The 17,059-nt window shown below is 38.9% G+C and overlaps 1 protein-coding gene and 1 pseudogene across 1 annotated transcript; one reads left to right on the top strand and one right to left on the bottom strand.

Moving 5' to 3' along the window:
• LOC143878865 (phragmoplastin DRP1E-like) lies at positions 1–10,414 on the top strand. The gene is made up of 15 exons (XM_077381081.1): positions 1–296; positions 373–436; positions 546–653; positions 2,675–2,776; positions 4,029–4,079; positions 4,165–4,226; positions 7,522–7,612; positions 7,704–7,768; positions 8,036–8,230; positions 8,321–8,440; positions 8,543–8,613; positions 8,839–9,064; positions 9,266–9,316; positions 9,524–9,892; positions 9,976–10,414. The coding sequence occupies exons 1-15, from the start codon at positions 159–161 to the stop codon at positions 10,102–10,104; spliced, it is 1,842 nt and encodes a 613-aa protein (XP_077237196.1). The 5' UTR covers positions 1–158; the 3' UTR covers positions 10,105–10,414.
• A 3,863-nt stretch (positions 10,415–14,277) lies between these two features.
• LOC143886937 (pentatricopeptide repeat-containing protein At3g29230 pseudogene) lies at positions 14,278–16,453 on the bottom strand (annotated as a pseudogene).
• Positions 16,454–17,059: the final 606 nt, after the last annotated feature.

The following is a 17,059-nucleotide window of genomic DNA, read 5'->3' as shown; positions in this document are numbered from 1 at the left end:
AAATAGAGAAAAAGAAAAGAAAGAGAAAACGAGAGACGAGCTGTCCAACGGACAACACCAGAGCCGCTTTCCTCTTATATCATTTCTCTTTCTCTCTTCGTTCATCTAATTTGAAATCTAGGGTTTACAGACCAGAGATTAGGGTTAGGGTTTTGAAGATGACGACTATGGAGAGCTTGATCGGACTCGTGAACAGAATACAGAGAGCCTGCACAGTCCTCGGCGACTATGGAGGCGATAGCGCTTTGCCTACTCTTTGGGAAGCTCTTCCTTCAGTGGCCGTTGTAGGAGGACAGGTTTCTCTCTCTCTCTCTCTCTCTAGATCTCTCGATCTTTCTTCGTTTTATATGATTTGATTTGATTTTTGTGCAGAGCTCTGGAAAATCATCGGTTTTGGAGAGCATTGTAGGGCGAGATTTTCTTCCTAGAGGATCTGGTTAGGGCTCCAAACTTGTGATTCTTTTGATTGCTTTTATGATTTCGTGTTTTTCTTTTATAGGACTGGCATATGTGTTTTTTTACCTTTTTTATTTTTATTTTTGTAGGGATTGTGACGAGGCGGCCGCTGGTTTTACAGCTGCACAAGACAGAGGAAGGACAAACAGAGTACGCCGAGTTTCTTCACTTGCCAAAGAGGAAATTTACTGATTTTGGTATGTGTTTTTGTTATTCTGGAGTTGAGGTTGTTTCATTTGATGGATGTCGTTGTAATTGATTAAGCTATCGTTTTTTTTTTTTGTGTAATTCGTTCTTCAAAACGAAACTGGCAGATTTCACTCTGTTTTACTCTGTTTTATCCGAGCGCATGAAAATTTGGAAAAATAGATGAGTTAGAATTGGTGACAGCTATTTAGGAATTTTGGCTTTAAGTTGTGTACATTGTTAGACATTAGACTTATAGCCATTAAGCTCTATGTGTTCTGCCTAATATTTATGTTCTCCTCAGAAAGGAACGCAGCTGTATAAATTAACAGAGAAATGCAAGAAAGCCTTATGCTTTTACGGAGACCTATGTTTTTGGTAAATAGTCACCCATGCCTAATCCTTGTGAACCCCTTTGTGAAGAGGCACCCCGTCTCCCGAAGTTACGAGGCTAGAGATAGTTGTCTCGTGCCCCTAGGTATTCTCTTCCAACCCACCTTTGTCGGTTTCCGGTATAGGTACCCTTTTGATGAAGGTCGTTCAAGGTTTTCCTGGGAGTATGGCATGGGTTACTTCGGTGTTGTAGCTCATGATACTCAGGCATTGGCTCGAGACATTTTCTCTATTCCTTCTTATGTCACCTTGCGTCCTTGAACTGATAACTGTCTTTCAGCAAAGCTAGCCTCCACCGCCCCTCAGGACCAACAAGGGGTAGTACATGAATATTCACCTGTTATCCATCAACTACGCCTTTCATCCTGATCTTAGGGCCTGACTCACCCTCCATGTACAAAACTTGCGGAGGAACCCTGAGGTTTTCGTGGCATTGGATTCTCACCAATGATTGTGTCACTCAAGCCGACATTCTCGCTTCTGCTTCGCCCACACGTTCCATCTAAGCGGAACACTTCCCTACCGATGCATTTTTACATCCCACAGCTTCGATAGATCGCTTGGCCCTATTCATCTTCGGCACACGAGTGCTCTATCAATAAGCTATTACGCACTCTTTCAATGGTGGCTGCTTCTAGGCAAACATCCTGGCTATCTCTGTACCCCTACCTCCATTGTAACTTAGCGGTTATTTAGGGGTTTTAGCTGGTGATCTGGGTTGTTTCCCTCTCAACAATGAAGCTTATTCCCTATCGTCTCACTGGCCAACCTTGACCTTGTTAATTTGGGGTCATATCTAGTATTCAAAAGTTTGCCATCGTATTCGGTGTTCTTTATACTCTTAGTGATTTTGCCATTTTTATGTAGTTTGGTTAGTTTTTTTCGGAGATCTAATCTCCGGGAAAATCTGAAATAAAGAACCAACTAGATTAAATGCTAACTTCAAATTTTAAAATAATTTAGAATTATGCATAAAAACATGTCTATAATGTCCGACAAATTCACAGTTTTGGATGAAAATGATAAATGATATTTACACCCTGTTTTTATAGAAATACGATTTTTACTTCTTCTTAGTAGCTATAAAATTCCTGTCGTAAAGCATGACAAAGGCTTTCTTTTTTAGCATTTTCCATATTAAATTAATATGTTTCATGGTGTGTAACTTTTCCTTTGAAACTGGGTTGGCTTTATGTCATATTTCTCCCAAATTACTGAATATGCTTATTTGATATTGCCCTATCTTTTAGGAATGGGGATGGCCTTCCTTTTCCTCTTTGTATACCTATGTGGGTTGCACTGCTTTTTGTAACATTGTGCTGTTTTTATCTCTAGTTATAATTTTTCTTTACGAGTGTTGCTTTGCTAGTCTATTCATGCTTCTGTATGGTTTTTGCATGTACTTGTTGGCAGTAATGTTAACTTTGATACAAGGTGCTTGCTTTACTGTGTTACTTACGAGAATGCCATAATGCTTTTTATTGTTTCCTGATATGTTTAACACTTTTTTTTGAATGGTAACAATTTCTTTTTAATAATAATTGCATTTTTGTGAATGTTGCCTCATTCGGTTTGTCTTTTTGGATAGAATTATAGAAGTTGAATTGTATTTTTTTGACCATCTCATATGATTGTACAGCCATTGTGCGCAAAGAAATTCAAGATGAGACTGATAGAATGACTGGAAGGTCAAAACAGATATCTCCGATTCCTATTCATCTCAGCATATACTCTCCAAATGGTGTGTATATATCTGAACTATCCCAGTGGTTTTTTCCAGCCTGTGTTGTTTATTAATGATCAGCTTACATGATCTAAGTTATATTGCTCAATTGAGACACGGCAGCATTTTTTACTTCCTCTAGTCGTATTGTACATATCTTATTGTTTGGTGACCATTTTTTTTTTTTTTTTTTTTGTGTTTGTGTATGTATGTTATGGACTGTTTACTTTTACTTCTGAACAAACACTCTAGGCTTTGATTTTTTTTTTTTTGATTGTTCAACATTTTATTGATGTTTCTCCAATAGTACATCATAACGTGCTTATTAAAAATGAAGATAGAAACAAGGTGAACTACCAATAAAATGTGTACTGCCAAATGCACACTTTTAACAGTTCAACAACTGCTTGGCCGTCCATAAGCAATTTGACTTGCCAGAAAGCTCGCAGCAAAACAGCAGTTTTCCATACTCCCACCCAACAGTCCAATAACTTTCCTTGCTATTCTGTTAGAAGTTCAACTTCATACAAGGTGACATGGTTTAAAATTTCGGACGAAATCCGAAATTTTAGATTTCGGCGGGACCAACTCCGGAAGTAACTTGAATCGGTGTCGGTCCCAGATTTTGGCTGAAATTTTGGTAATTTCGGCAAATTTAATTTTAATTTTTTTCAAGAATTCCAATTTTCATCTGAAATTTTGGTTAAAAATCCGGATTTTTCCAAATCTTTTTACCGAATTTCGGCCGAAAGCGATACCGAAACCGAAATTGTAAACCTTGGTGCTGAAGCCTGAAGGATGCTTTCATGGATCCGGTCTTTGGCTGGAACCTGATAATTCATGCAATTCTAGAACTAGTCAGGCATGTTGCAAAAGTGCATGGATGATATGGGTTGATTGATCATAAATTCAGCATGTAGGCTTGTCTGCAGAATTGCCCTTTTTAAAAAAAAATTGTCTGCAGAATTGCCCTTGTTCTTCAAAAACAAACATTTTTATCTCATGGTCATCGTTTTAATGTTTCTTGTTGCAAATGGGACTTTTTTGCTAACTCCTGCTGAACACATTTTTTCCATATGCTATAGTGGTTGTTTTCCTTTCCCTTTCCCTTTCGTCGGTATGGAAAGAGAGGAACGATGTAGGATGCTCTTTTTCTTCTTCGTCTTCTTCTTCTTTGAATGGTTGGACTTTGTTCTGTTTAATCAATGTATTTGTATTATTGTATATTCTGCGAGTTATTTCTAATGAAATGCTTTACTTCATTTGTCAGTTGTCAACTTAACATTGATAGATCTACCTGGCTTGACGAAGGTTGCTGTTGGTAATGTTTCTTTTAACTTGTAATTTCTTTCTTTTTATAAATGTCTTCACTTAATTTATAAACTAAGCAATGATGTTTCATGTAGAGGGACAGCCCGATAGTATTGTCGAAGATATTGAGAACATGGTCCGCTCCTATGTTGAAAAGGTAATGACGATATATTTTAATAAAGTGGGGTCATTCCCCTTTTAAATGGAAATTCATTAGTGTGATGCCATAAACAGTTCTATGGTTAAAAATAATGGTCATAAGTTTTTAGAATGCACTTAAGGAATCCCGAGCACAAATTCTTGTACCCGTTTTTTTAATATTGAACTTTTTTTTTCTTAGTGCTTCATTTGGTGATGCCATATTTCATTGGTTATCTTATTTCTTTTTAATACTTGAGTTCAATGAGAACTATTTTTTATGTGCATAAGATTCTAGTGGTTGAGTTCAACCTTTCAAGTTCAAGATAATGAGGATTCTTTTATCTTAATTTTAAAGTTAAGATGGGTATAAGGAAACCATTGCTTTACTCACTCTACTGGCTGGAAAGATTTTCAAAGAATGTTACATCCTTAGAGATATTCTTATGAGGAATGAGATGGTAGCACTTGTAGCCCTTTTGAGAACTGAAATATCCAAAATAACACATATTTAAACAGGCCAATGACCTAAGTTATCTTCGGTAGGAGCAACAATATTGTAAAAAACCAAGAGATCTCTAATATCTCAAAATAGGATATAACATGTTATGCAACAAATATCCTAAAGAGATGAAGAAACATAATCACACAAAACAAGGACACAAGATTTATGTAGTTCGGCATTTTGCCTATGTCCACGGGGAAGAGTTTCACTATTTCGGCTTTGGGTTACAAAATTCTCATTTTTTCCTCTTGTCCAAGTAATCTCACAAAACCTCTCAACTTCTAATCCTGATAAATGGCTTATATATTAATGACTCTGCCTCATATAGGTCTTTAGAACTTTCTTCCCAATAAGCAAAGATCTAGTAACTTTCAACAACACCATTTTGTTTTGTGCATATGCACAAGGGAATTGGGCTTCAATGCCATGTTCAAGAAATTATTCCTTTAAGTCATGACATTGATACTCCCCTCCTTGATCAGAACAAAAAACTTTGATTTGAGCATAAAATTGAGTATGAGCCATTTTAAGATTTTTTTAATAATGTTAGTTACTTTATCTTCATTTCTCATCAAATATATCCATGAAACACGAGAATAATCCTCAATAAATGAAACTAACTGAATTTCAAAAGCAGAAGTAACGGGGGCAGGCTCTTTCACATCAGAATGAACTAACTGAAAAAAGTGATGAACTTTTTTTTAAACTAGGAGAATAATTAGTTCTATAGTGTTCAGCAAATGACAATTCTCACAACTAAACCTGGACTCTATGCAAACTAACTTTACTAGGAAGCAATAACTGGAGAGACTTCAAAGGAAGTTGTTTCGTAAGGTAACTAAAAGACAACAAAATAAAGGGAAAGCAAGAACAAGAATATTTCATGGTAGTGACAAGGTGAAAGAAACACGTCATATACCCTTTCCAGAGGTACTATAGAGTGATCCATAAGTTTGACCCCACCAAAGATAGGAAAAATAGATAAAAAATTATTTTGCTAACCACACAGATTACCAGAAGGTCCGGATTCGATAATCTAGGTGGCGGGGCAATGAGTTTGGGTAGAAGTGGTGAGTAGAAGCATAAACTGATGGATTTGAAGGCTCATACTTGGATTGAGGGCGGCTAATGATAGATTTAATGGCAGCAAGCTATTGATTAAGCTCTGGAATCGCTCGATCTCTTGGATCTGATGCTGAATGTCTCAAAATAGAAGGAATGGTAGAGTTGCACTTCCCTCAACTGAAACGACATTTTAAACTAGAAACACTAAAGTCTAAACCGTACTTTCTATGGTATTGTTGTAATTGAAGAGTGCGTCCCCTCTAAGATGCACTGATTTCTCTCAACCCAAATCTCCCATAACACTGCAGAGAGAATCATCTCCTAGAGCAACCTGTCCAAATGAGCCAATCCTAGAAATCCTCCAACTTTCCAAATGACTCGGAAGTCGGAACATAATACAACATGATGCAATTAACGTTAAACAAGCCAAACACTTTTTGCCTAATTGATGTCGCAATTTTGCAATGGAGAAACAGATGCATTAGACTTCACATACATGGGTACTTATATTTTCTATTCTAGAGTATCTTTTTTAGGGTAAATGAGTTATGATTGCATATTCAACATATAAACAGCAAATATATATATATATATATATATATATATATATATATGTTACAACAGAATAATGAAAATGATGCATCTATATTATATAGTAATTTTAAATGACTAATTTTGTGAACTGAAGCTAAGTAAACATGTCAAAAGTAGGGAAAGCAGCAAAAAACAATTCCAGAGAGAAAAAACTGCGCATAAAGCTTAAATGCATGCATCAAGCATAAATCATGTATTTTATGATGGATAATGCACATTGAAAGGATAAATCCTAAAAATCGTAGAAAATACAAATAAATAAAAAATAATGGAATTTTAAGATCTAACAAAAATGCATGGTTCAATGCTTTGATTTGTCTATTGGATGGTCAGATAGTGTTTTTCTAAAAAAAATTGAGAAAATGGTGTAAAATCTCTCTATGAACCTTACCTGAGTGTTGGAAAGAAAGAAAATGAAAAAATGTGATGTTTTAGAAACCCAATTCTCATGCCATCAACTCAACTAAGCCTTTGCCCAAACTAGTTGGGGTCGGCAATTCTCTTGCCATTAAAAAATAATAGAAAAAAAAGAAACCCAATTCTCTTATATTTATCCCGTCTCAGACACTTGTCCGATATGGCATGTGTTTTGGTCCTTTTGGATGATATATTATGAATACTAACAGTATGGGAGTCTATATGATACAGTCCCGTATCATGTGACAGTAATCATAAAAATCCAATACGTATTGATATGGATCGGTATTGAACAGTGCACAATTTTTTGCTCTCCTGGCTTACAATGAAGCCAAGGAATTCTAAATCCATGTCTTCAAGATGGGCCCTAGTATCCATGTGAGTTTCTGAGGTGGCTGCTAGATATTAGTAAAGCCCTGGTAAACTCTCTATTCAGCTGGTTGTTTTCTGGCTTGTCTGCTCTGTGCGTATTCACTCCAATAACTTGCTGCTTGTTCCATCACATACCAAGTCTCTCTTTTAGATGTTGGTTGATGTCGACAATTAATTGTTGAATTTGTATGTGTTTTTTTGTTCTTTTATTGCTCTGCATATAATGTCTCTGTGACAATATATTGTTTGTGGCTTTGATCTGCTATCTATTTTCGTTTTAGATGCCTTCCTATTGTACTTCATGTATATAGCTGTGCTTTCTCTATCATTACCACTTAATTACTTTATATTGTTTTGATAGCCCAACTCTATTATCCTAGCAATATCTCCAGCCAATCAGGATATAGCAACTTCAGATGCTATCAAGCTTGCTAGGGAAGTTGATCCATCAGGTAATCTCCTGGCCAAGTGCATTTGTCTTAGGCTGATCTCGCCACTATGGTTTCCCTGACATATTTTTGAATTTATTTGAATTGTACTTAGGTGAAAGGACATTCGGAGTCTTGACAAAACTAGATTTGATGGACAAGGGAACAAATGCATTGGATGTAAGTTACCGTCTTTATGGTTTTAGCTCTAGTCATGGGGACAAAATAATTTTATCTGACCTTTTATTTTTATCATTTTTCTTCTCTTCCATTTAAATAATGACATTCCATATCTATCATTTCAAAATATCTCACAAAACACGTTATCATTTTAGCTTCCTTTGAGCACTCACACTGAGGATGGAAGTTTCTCTTTGGCCTGTTTGAGGTTCTTCCATTTTCCTGTATCTAATTACTTTTCCCTTTTTTTTTGGCATATTTTTCAAGGTACTTGAAGGAAGATCTTATCGGTTGCAACATCCTTGGGTTGGAGTAGTTAACCGTTCACAAGCTGATATCAATAAGAATGTTGACATGATTGCTGCCAGGAGGAGGGAACGAGAGTACTTTGGATCGAGTCCTGACTATGGACACTTGGCAAGTAAAATGGGTTCTGAATATCTTGCTAAACTTCTCTCCAGGGTAAATTTCAACTTATTCACGTACACGAATGTGCTTGGTTACATGATTGTATGGGTGGACAGTTGTTCTAATGATTGATCATGGTTGTAGCATTTGGAGTCCGTAATTAAGGCACGCATACCAAGTATCACTTCCTTGATAAACAAAAGCATTGATGAGCTTGAATCTGAGATGGATCATCTTGGTAGGCCCATTGCTGTTGATGCAGGGGTGAGTTTCATATTTCTCAATTCAATTATTCAGGAAATGAGGGAGTATTTGGATTTGGATTTCATAATTTATACTGGTTTCTTTTTTTTGGTGTGTCCTCAGGCTCAATTGTATACCATTTTAGAACTCTGCCGCGCATTTGACAGGATATTCAAAGAGCATCTTGAAGGAGGGTTAAGTGCATCAACTTTGTTATTTATCCTTTCTACTTATCTGAAGCACTTTTAGGCAATACACATATATAGTCTGTTCTGTAGATTATGTGAAACTCCGTGCAGATCCAAGCAATACATATCTTGTTTTCTGCTTTTGATTTGAAGTGGATCTGTGAAATTGTTGCTGTTGCATTGTGCATACTCTCTATTGATTTGTTTTGAAAATTTTCTTTTGGAGCATAGGCGACCCGGTGGTGATCGGATATATGGGGTTTTTGATAACCAGCTGCCTGCTGCCCTGAGAAAGCTTCCATTTGATCGTCACCTCTCTCTGCAGAACGTGAGGAAGGTTGTTTCCGAAGCAGATGGTTATCAGCCCCATCTGATTGCTCCTGAACAAGGGTATCGTCGTCTCATTGAGAGTTCTCTCAATTATTTCAGAGGCCCAGCAGAAGCTTCAGTGGATACTGTATGTAATCTAATTTCTTACTAAGTCTAATCCCTTCTTAGTATTCCTAATTGATCGGTCTTTAGCCTTACGGCAGTAAGACTCATAAGCTTGATAAGACAGCTCTAGTTCCAATCCCTGCTTTAACCCCCAAAACAAAGAGGTCTTTAGAGAAGATCAATTCATTTAATTTGTATGTGTGATTTGGCGACTGTCTTGCAGGTTCACTTCGTTTTGAAGGACCTTGTTCGGATATCAATAGGAGAAACTCAGGTTACAGATTCAGCCTAGCAATTGAGATCTCATCTCCTTTTTTCCCGCTAAGGCTCTGCTCGTTTGAGATTGTGACAACCGATGGTGAGGGCCCGAACCGAATATTGGCGGCCAATATTCAGTTGGGGCCCTTACCATCGGTTGTCACAATCTCAAACGAACAGGGCCTAAATAAAAGCATGTACTGATCTTTTGAATGGAGTACAGGAATTGAAGCGCTTTCCTACACTACAAGCTGAATTAGCAGCGGCTTCCAATGAAGCTTTGGAAAGATTTCGTGAGGATAGTCGTAAGACAGCACTGCGATTGGTGGACATGGAAGCTTCGTATCTAACCGTGGATTTCTTCCGGAAGCTTCCACAGGAGGTGGAGAAGGGTGGAAATCCTGCTGCCACTACCATTGATCGGTACGCGGAGGGTCACTTCAGGAGGATAGGGTCGAACGTGTCATCTTATGTGGGTATGGTTTCAGATACTCTGAGGAACACAGTTCCAAAGGCAGTGGTTCATTGTCAAGTTCGGGAGGCCAAACGATCTTTACTGGATCACTTTTATATGCAAGTGGGAAAGAGAGAGGTGCTTGATTCTTGCCCTGATCCTTGGTTTTTCTGCCTTCCAGTTTGGCAACTGACCCTGTCTGGGTATCTTCTTTTGTACAGGGCAAGCAGCTTGCACTATTGCTGGATGAGGACCCCGCATTGATGGAGCGCCGATTACAATGTTCAAAGAGGCTTGAATTGTATAAGTCAGCAAGGGATGAAATTGATTCAGTGTCCTGGATCAGGTAAAGGTTAAACTACAGAAGATTTGGATTCGAACTTACTGTTATTGACCCTGACACTGATTTTGCTGGTGTCCGGCACTTGCTTATTTGGTTTCTTTCTTCTTTGTTTTGAATTCATAGTTGATCTCTGGGCCGGGTTTGCTATTCGTTCGTGGTTTTCGATATGGGTTTTTTGTATATTATTAAGTTCTGGTGAATCATATGAAGAAATTCTTTCGTGTGCTGGATTTGCAATTCTTGCTTTGGCGGCAGGTTTTGCCTAATGAGCCATCAGAGACGACTCTGGATCTATTCATCTATTGTGTTTTCGAGCTCTTGAACTTTTATGGTCTTCCTATTGTTGTGTCTTACGAGTGCTGGGATAGTCTATCCATTTGACTTGCTCTATGGGCTGCCAAAATCGCTGCTGTGTTTGGTTGCAGAAGACCGGGGTGAATTTGGGTTTTGCTTGGCATTTGGATGCCACGTCAGCAAAGCTCCTTGTTTGGTTGCCAATATAGCATTGAAATCCTTGGGGTGTCTCTTGGTTAATCATTGTATGCTGATGTGTCACCCTTGCCTCCTCCCTATGAAATCCAAGCCAAAAACCACATAAAGGTGGAATTTTGCTTGGCTTCCTTGGGAATGATGCTCTCTCTCTCTATATATATATAGGAAGGGGGGTTTTACTGTTCATGCCACATGTCAGCCTCCCCTTCCTCCTCAAGGCTATTTTGAAAAAAAGGCTAAAACCATGTAAAGAGAAAATCTCGGTTAGAGAAAAACTTTCCCCGGCTATATTTTGAAATCCATGTTATCGCCGTATCAATAGAGAGAGTTTCTCGCCGTTCCATTTGAAGAAAATCTCAGCTGGGAAAATCTCGTTCGTGACTTAAAACTTCTCAAGGCTTTTCCTGCCCACGTGCCCTATCAATCTCATCACATTAATTCCTTTCTCAATCACTGCCAGCCTTACCCCTTACCGCCTCAGCTCAAACGTCACAAGAGTGTGATTCTTTGGTTCTTGCCATCTCCAACTCTAGGGTCATCAGAAGAAGAAGAAGGCGATTCTTGGTTCCTACAGGTAATTTGGCGCTTTGGATTTCTGCCTCTCTTCGTTCTGTTGGGTTTTTTGTGTTCCGTTGATGTAACCTGTAGCAGAATGTAATGCAGGCACTTCTCTTCCCTTGCTATTGTTATGAACCATAGGTCTGATGTCTTTGAATTTATTTATTGTATAGCTTAACAACTTACACTACCAACAGTAGGGCTCTTCCTATTCTTGATCTTGATCTTCCTACTCTTCCTAGTGTCAGTACTAGTATATATATATATATATATATATATATATATATATATAGAGGAAACTGTTGGTGAGCTTAAGCTCACCAAACTTTTGGTGAGCTAGCTTGCCCAATCACATGGGTCCCACATTTTGGGGAGTGATCGAAACCATTCATTTTAAAGGCCTTATCATAGATAGGGGGTGTACCAAAAATCAGCTCCATAGGATCATCCTAACCCCTCCATTTGTGGAGGACAAAAATGGATAGACACAAATCTGCCCATTTTTGTCCTCCACAAATGAAGGGGTTAGGATGATCCTATGGAGCTGATTTTTTGTACACCCCCTATCTATCATAAGGCCTTTAAAATGAATGGTTTGGATCATCCTAACAAAGTGGGCCCCCATGTGATTGGGCAAGCTAGCTCACCAAAAGTTTGGTGAGCTTAAGCTCACCAACAGTTTCCTCATATATATATATATATATTAGTACTGACACTCCCTAACACTAGGGGTGTAAATGGATATTCGGAAATTCGATTACCGTCCGCATCCGAATCCGTTTAAAGCGAATATTATCTGAATCCGTCTCAAGCGGATATTATCCGAATCCGTTTGTGAGATATCCGGCTCTTAGCGGATGCGAATCTGGTAAATGGTATATCCGATCCGTTTAACATCCGAATCCGAGAAGTAAATCCTTTTTATTTATTATTAATAATATCATTAATATTTATTTTTAGTAATGACACACTATCTTTTGTTTCTAAAAGAAAAGTGAATTTTCTTTTTAGAAAAAACAAAAATGGCCCAAACTCATTCCATCAAAATAGCCCAAACCCATTCCATCATATACAAAAAAAAAGGAAAAACCCAAAAACCACTACCAACACCATCATCCATCCCCACCGCCTCCCTCTCTCTCTCTGCCTTTGTTTTAAAAGGAAGAAGAGGATCTCATATATTTTAGGGTTTGAAAGTTAATTTTGTGAAGGGAATGTAGAGGTCTAGTTTTAGGGTTTAGAAAATTCATTCGAGTAAGAAGGAGAAAAAAGATAAAGTGCCGCAATAAAATGTTCGAATTTACCGAATAAACGGATACGGATAATATCCGAATTCGAACAATATCCGGCGGATACGAATTCGGTAATAGATATTAAATATCTGTCGAATCCGAATAGTGTATACTGTAATCGAATTCGGATATAGCCATATCCGCTCCGAATTCGATCTGTTTACACCCCTACCTAACACTACGCTACGAGGTTCACAACCAAACAGTACTTACCACTATTATATGAGGTAAGTTCGAGGTTGACAACCAAACACTACTTACCACTATTATATGAGGTAAGTTCCAGGTAAATCCAATGCTCGTCTCCTCCCTCTTGACTACTTAAACCACTAATGTATGAGGTAAATGCCTGCAACCAAACAATTTGAGCAGTGTCGTAGTCTTCTTCTAGAGTAGGTGTTTGGTTGTCAACTGAATTAAATTCCTGGCGTAAAGTCTCGTTACCAAAATAAAATAAGGGGGCATTAGGGGTGTCATGAACAATGTAAAGAGAGAGAGAAGATAGTGAGGAAAAGAGGGATTAAATGCTAAGATTCTAAGACTAAACAAGCAAAAAACTACCTGTTGCTAATATGGCACATGGGTAGACGTGAATGAGACGGGCCAAGTGGTCTCCTTCTAACTTGAATGTCAACATGTAGCCAAGCACTACTTGTGGCACCCTCAAAACCGGTCAAATGAAAACCAAGAGAATGGAATTGGATTGTTCAACCCGTCAAATCATCTAACTAGTAACAAAAAATTCTAAAAGAAAATTTGATGATTGATTATGAACATCAAAATGAACAGATTATATGAAAATACAATGGATTCCAACGGAACCAATGGCTCTCCTTTTGATACTAACATACGAAGGAAAAAAACAGGCTCCTCACCATTTTACTTACGCAACTAAGAGCTGAGCCTATTTGAAAGGTGCCTATGCAAATTTTATATGGTGTCAATGCGTACATGTAAGGGGATTTTATACGGCATACATGTTTATATGTGCGTAATTAAGATGTCGCCCTTGATATCCCCAGTATGTGCAGCTAGACCATATAATTTCTCCTACATAAAACAAAATTTCTGTCTAAAGAAACAGAGCCTAAGGGAAGAACCTCACTATCAGAAATAGCTTCTCAAATAGTATTAAACATGATAGGATTAAACACATGTGTGACAAACGTCAAGAAAAAAACCAACGTCAACAAAGGATGAACACAATGCACAAACGTGGTTCAGCAGTGTGCCTATGTACTTGGGAGAAGAATCTCAATATTTCGGTCTAGGGTTATAAAAACTTTCCTTCTCGGCCAAGAAAACTCACAGGAAACCTCTCTACTCATAGCCCTAATATGTGGCTTATATATTAATGTCACTACAACCATGCCTGCGTGTGCGTTTGCACAACTGTCCATTGGAATATAAGACATCTGCATGACATTGACTATCTTGTTTACGATTTTAATTGCCTAATTAGTTGTGATCTGACAATTTTAGGGCTTCTTTGGGTGCCTATCAAAATCAGATTTTATTTGCAAATAGCATTATTGAAGTTAATCTTATTTTCAAATGGGACATTATGACCCCTTTCAAAGCAATTAAGATTTTTGTTCTTTAACCCTTCTCAGCAGCACTTATGCACTTTTTTCATTGCGGAGGATGAAAAGTTGATGAAAACCGGAAAAAAGTTTTCGCCTGACCCAGCCTGTTCTGCCGGTTATCTCCAAATCAGTAATTCCCAGCAGCTAACAGATCCTTCTGTCCAACAAGCGACCACACGTCAAGCCTGCTGTCATCGATAAAACATTGATCGGATGATCCTAGGCCCTTTATCCATCAAGCCCTCTTTAGTGTTCTGCCCAGAAAACTTAAATTGTCTATTTTTTATAGGCCTTTAATCTTAAGATCATATCGGCCGCCTAATGATGGCCTACAAGATTAACAATCTTAATTAAACACGCAGATCCCCTTCCATGACCCAAAAATTGATAGTTAGGATTGATCCCAACGGTGATTGTCCGCCCAGTCGGACTCTTTCAGATTTCAGTTCCTACAAAGCCATTACAGTGTCTAGGCTGAAGGACTTCTGCATCTGTCACCAAAATTTCTACAAGACAACTTCATCTGAGCCCCCATCTCACTCAACATAGTGTACACCATTCTCTTCCTATGTGCTGAGCTATCTTCAACAAGAAATTTAGCCTCATTCTCATTAAGATCAATAAAGCTAAACCCTGCAGTTTTCTGCAACCCCTTCTCCCTCATCATCTTCCTCACATTCTCAACATCATCCCACCTATCCTCCGCAGCATATACATTTGATAGCAGCACGTAAGGCCCAATATCTCTAGGCTCCAACTCCACAAGCCTCTTGGCCACAATCTCTCCAAGCTCGCAATTTGAATGAGTCCTACAAGCAGACAGTAGTGCCCCCCACAAGGCCGGGGCCGGCTCCATCGGCATCTTCTTTATAAGCTCCTCCGAGTCCTTCAACAATCCGGCACGCCCGAGGAGATCAACCATACAACCATAATGCTCAACCTTAGGTTCTATATTGTAGACTCGACACATCATATCGAAATACCACCACCCTTCCAACACCATTCCTCCATGAGTACAAGCACACAAAACACATATGAAAGTAGTCTCGTTTGGCTTTGGCCCTCTCTTCTCCATCTCTAAAAACATCTCAAGGGACTTCTCACTTTGCCCATCCATGGCATACCCCATAATCATAGAATTCCATGACACAACACTCTTTTGAGGCATTTCATCAAACACTTCCCTTGCTGAATCCAGGTCCCCGCATTTCGCATACATAGTCAAGAGAGCAGTCAAAAGCAACACATCCTTCTCTATCCTTCTATTATCTCTTATATAAGAATGCACCCATTGGCCTCTATCAAGTAACCCTAAATTTGCACAAGCACTAAGCACACTAACAAGAGTTGCTTCATTCGGCTTCACCTCTCCCTCATTCATCAAAGCATCAAACAGTTTCAAACACTCTTCGTAGTCCTTTCCCCGCACGTAAACTGCCAACATAGCATTCCAAGACACCACATTCCGACCCGGAATCCGATTGAAAACCTCCCGCGCAACTTGAACATTTCCAGCCTTTGCATACCCATCAAGCATGCAGTTCCAAGACACAACATCTCTCACAGGCATTTTCACAAACAATTCCTCTGCACCCTCCAAATCTCCAATTCCCATATACCCTGCAATCATCGCATTCCAACTCACAAAATCTCTCTCACCCATTTCATCAAACACTTTACGAGCAGAACAAACCATCCCATTTTTAGCATACCCATCAATCATTGAATTCCATGTAACCAAATCTGATTCAAACCTTTCATCAAACACCCTACGTGCAGACTCAACACCCCCTCCCCCACCCGAAAAATACATATGAATCAAAGAATTCTGCACGAAAAGATCCAATTCGAGCCCGAATTTCACGATCCGAGCATGGGTTTTCTCCCCTTCTCGAATCAAACCCAGCTCGGCAAAAATCTTTCCCAAAAGGGGGAATGTATAGTGATTGAATGGAATGTTTTTTTCGAGCATTTGCCGGTAGAATTCGAATGCGAATTCTGGGTTGTTGAAATTGAGGTGGGCCCGAAGGATAGTGTTACATATGAAAGCATCAGGTTTTTCGAGATGGGCAAAAAGGTAAATTGCTCGCCGGAGAGTAGTCGGAGAATGACAGAGTTTTTTGATAGCTCGGCCTGCGGCGAGATTGTGTTGGGAGAGGCCTGAGATGAGGAGTTGAGTGTGTATTTGGTTGAATTCATGGAGCGTACCATTGGATGATTCTAAAATGCGCAGGATGGGGTGACTGAGTTTTAAGGTGCGCACCCCCTGCTCGTATTCGTCTTCGCTTTCTTCTTGCTTCCAGATTCTTAGTCTCGGGGCTTTGGTGAGGTGGGTTTTGTGGTATTGGCTTGTTTTGAAAATGTTTTGAAAGCAGGAGGAGATGAGGGAGATAGAAGGTTTTGGTGCAAAGCTCATTTCACCATCTGGTCTTTGTTTTGAACTTAGTATTTAACGTTAGTGAGATTGTTCAAGTTTTTGAAAAAGGGAACATGCACAAAAAAATGCAAACATTTGGTGATATTTTCAATCAAGGGTGCCTTTTGTTTTATTACGAAAGAGGGCTGTCAGGTACTTTTAGAAAGAGCTTGGGACAAGAATACCCTCCTTTCTTCCTTTTTTTTTCCCTCCTCCATTTAGCTCTATTTCCCATGCACATTTTTGGTGAGAGAGAGAGAGAGCCAAATCTGATGGGGCCCACTGTATGCAACTCGTGGGATTTTTCCTCCTTTCGGAAGTGATATATTTGTTCCCCCTGGATCATCTACATGGGATGATCAGAGATGATCAGAACGGTCCATTGGATGGGCTACAATGTAAATTGGTTACACCACTTAAATAATTCCCATAGGCTGACCCAAATCGTCCAATTGACGGGCTGCAACCGAAATCAGGCGCACCCTCCAAATCATTTCCCTAGGCTGATCTGAGCCATCCTATTGATTGGGCCGCAGCATAAATTGGGCCGTGCACCAAATTATTTCTATGCCATGATCTGAACTGTCCAATTGATGAGCCTTAATGTGAATTGGTTGC

Source organism: Tasmannia lanceolata, unplaced genomic scaffold (assembly GCF_043159265.1).
Source record: "Tasmannia lanceolata isolate RefF3 unplaced genomic scaffold, GAP_Taslan_0.1 ptg000002l, whole genome shotgun sequence".
Taxonomy (NCBI): domain Eukaryota; kingdom Viridiplantae; phylum Streptophyta; class Magnoliopsida; order Canellales; family Winteraceae; genus Tasmannia; species Tasmannia lanceolata.
This window is presented reverse-complemented; position numbering and strand designations above follow the sequence as displayed.

Coding starts and splice junctions, on each gene's coding strand:
- LOC143878865 (XM_077381081.1), top strand. CDS start 159: ATGACGACTATGGAGAGCTTGATCGGACTCGTGAACAGAATACAGAGA. Junction 4,227..7,521: donor TCCGCTCCTATGTTGAAAAG/GTAATGACGATA, acceptor TTGTTTTGATAG/CCCAACTCTATTATCCTAGC. Junction 9,317..9,523: donor TATCAATAGGAGAAACTCAG/GTTACAGATTCA, acceptor AATGGAGTACAG/GAATTGAAGCGCTTTCCTAC.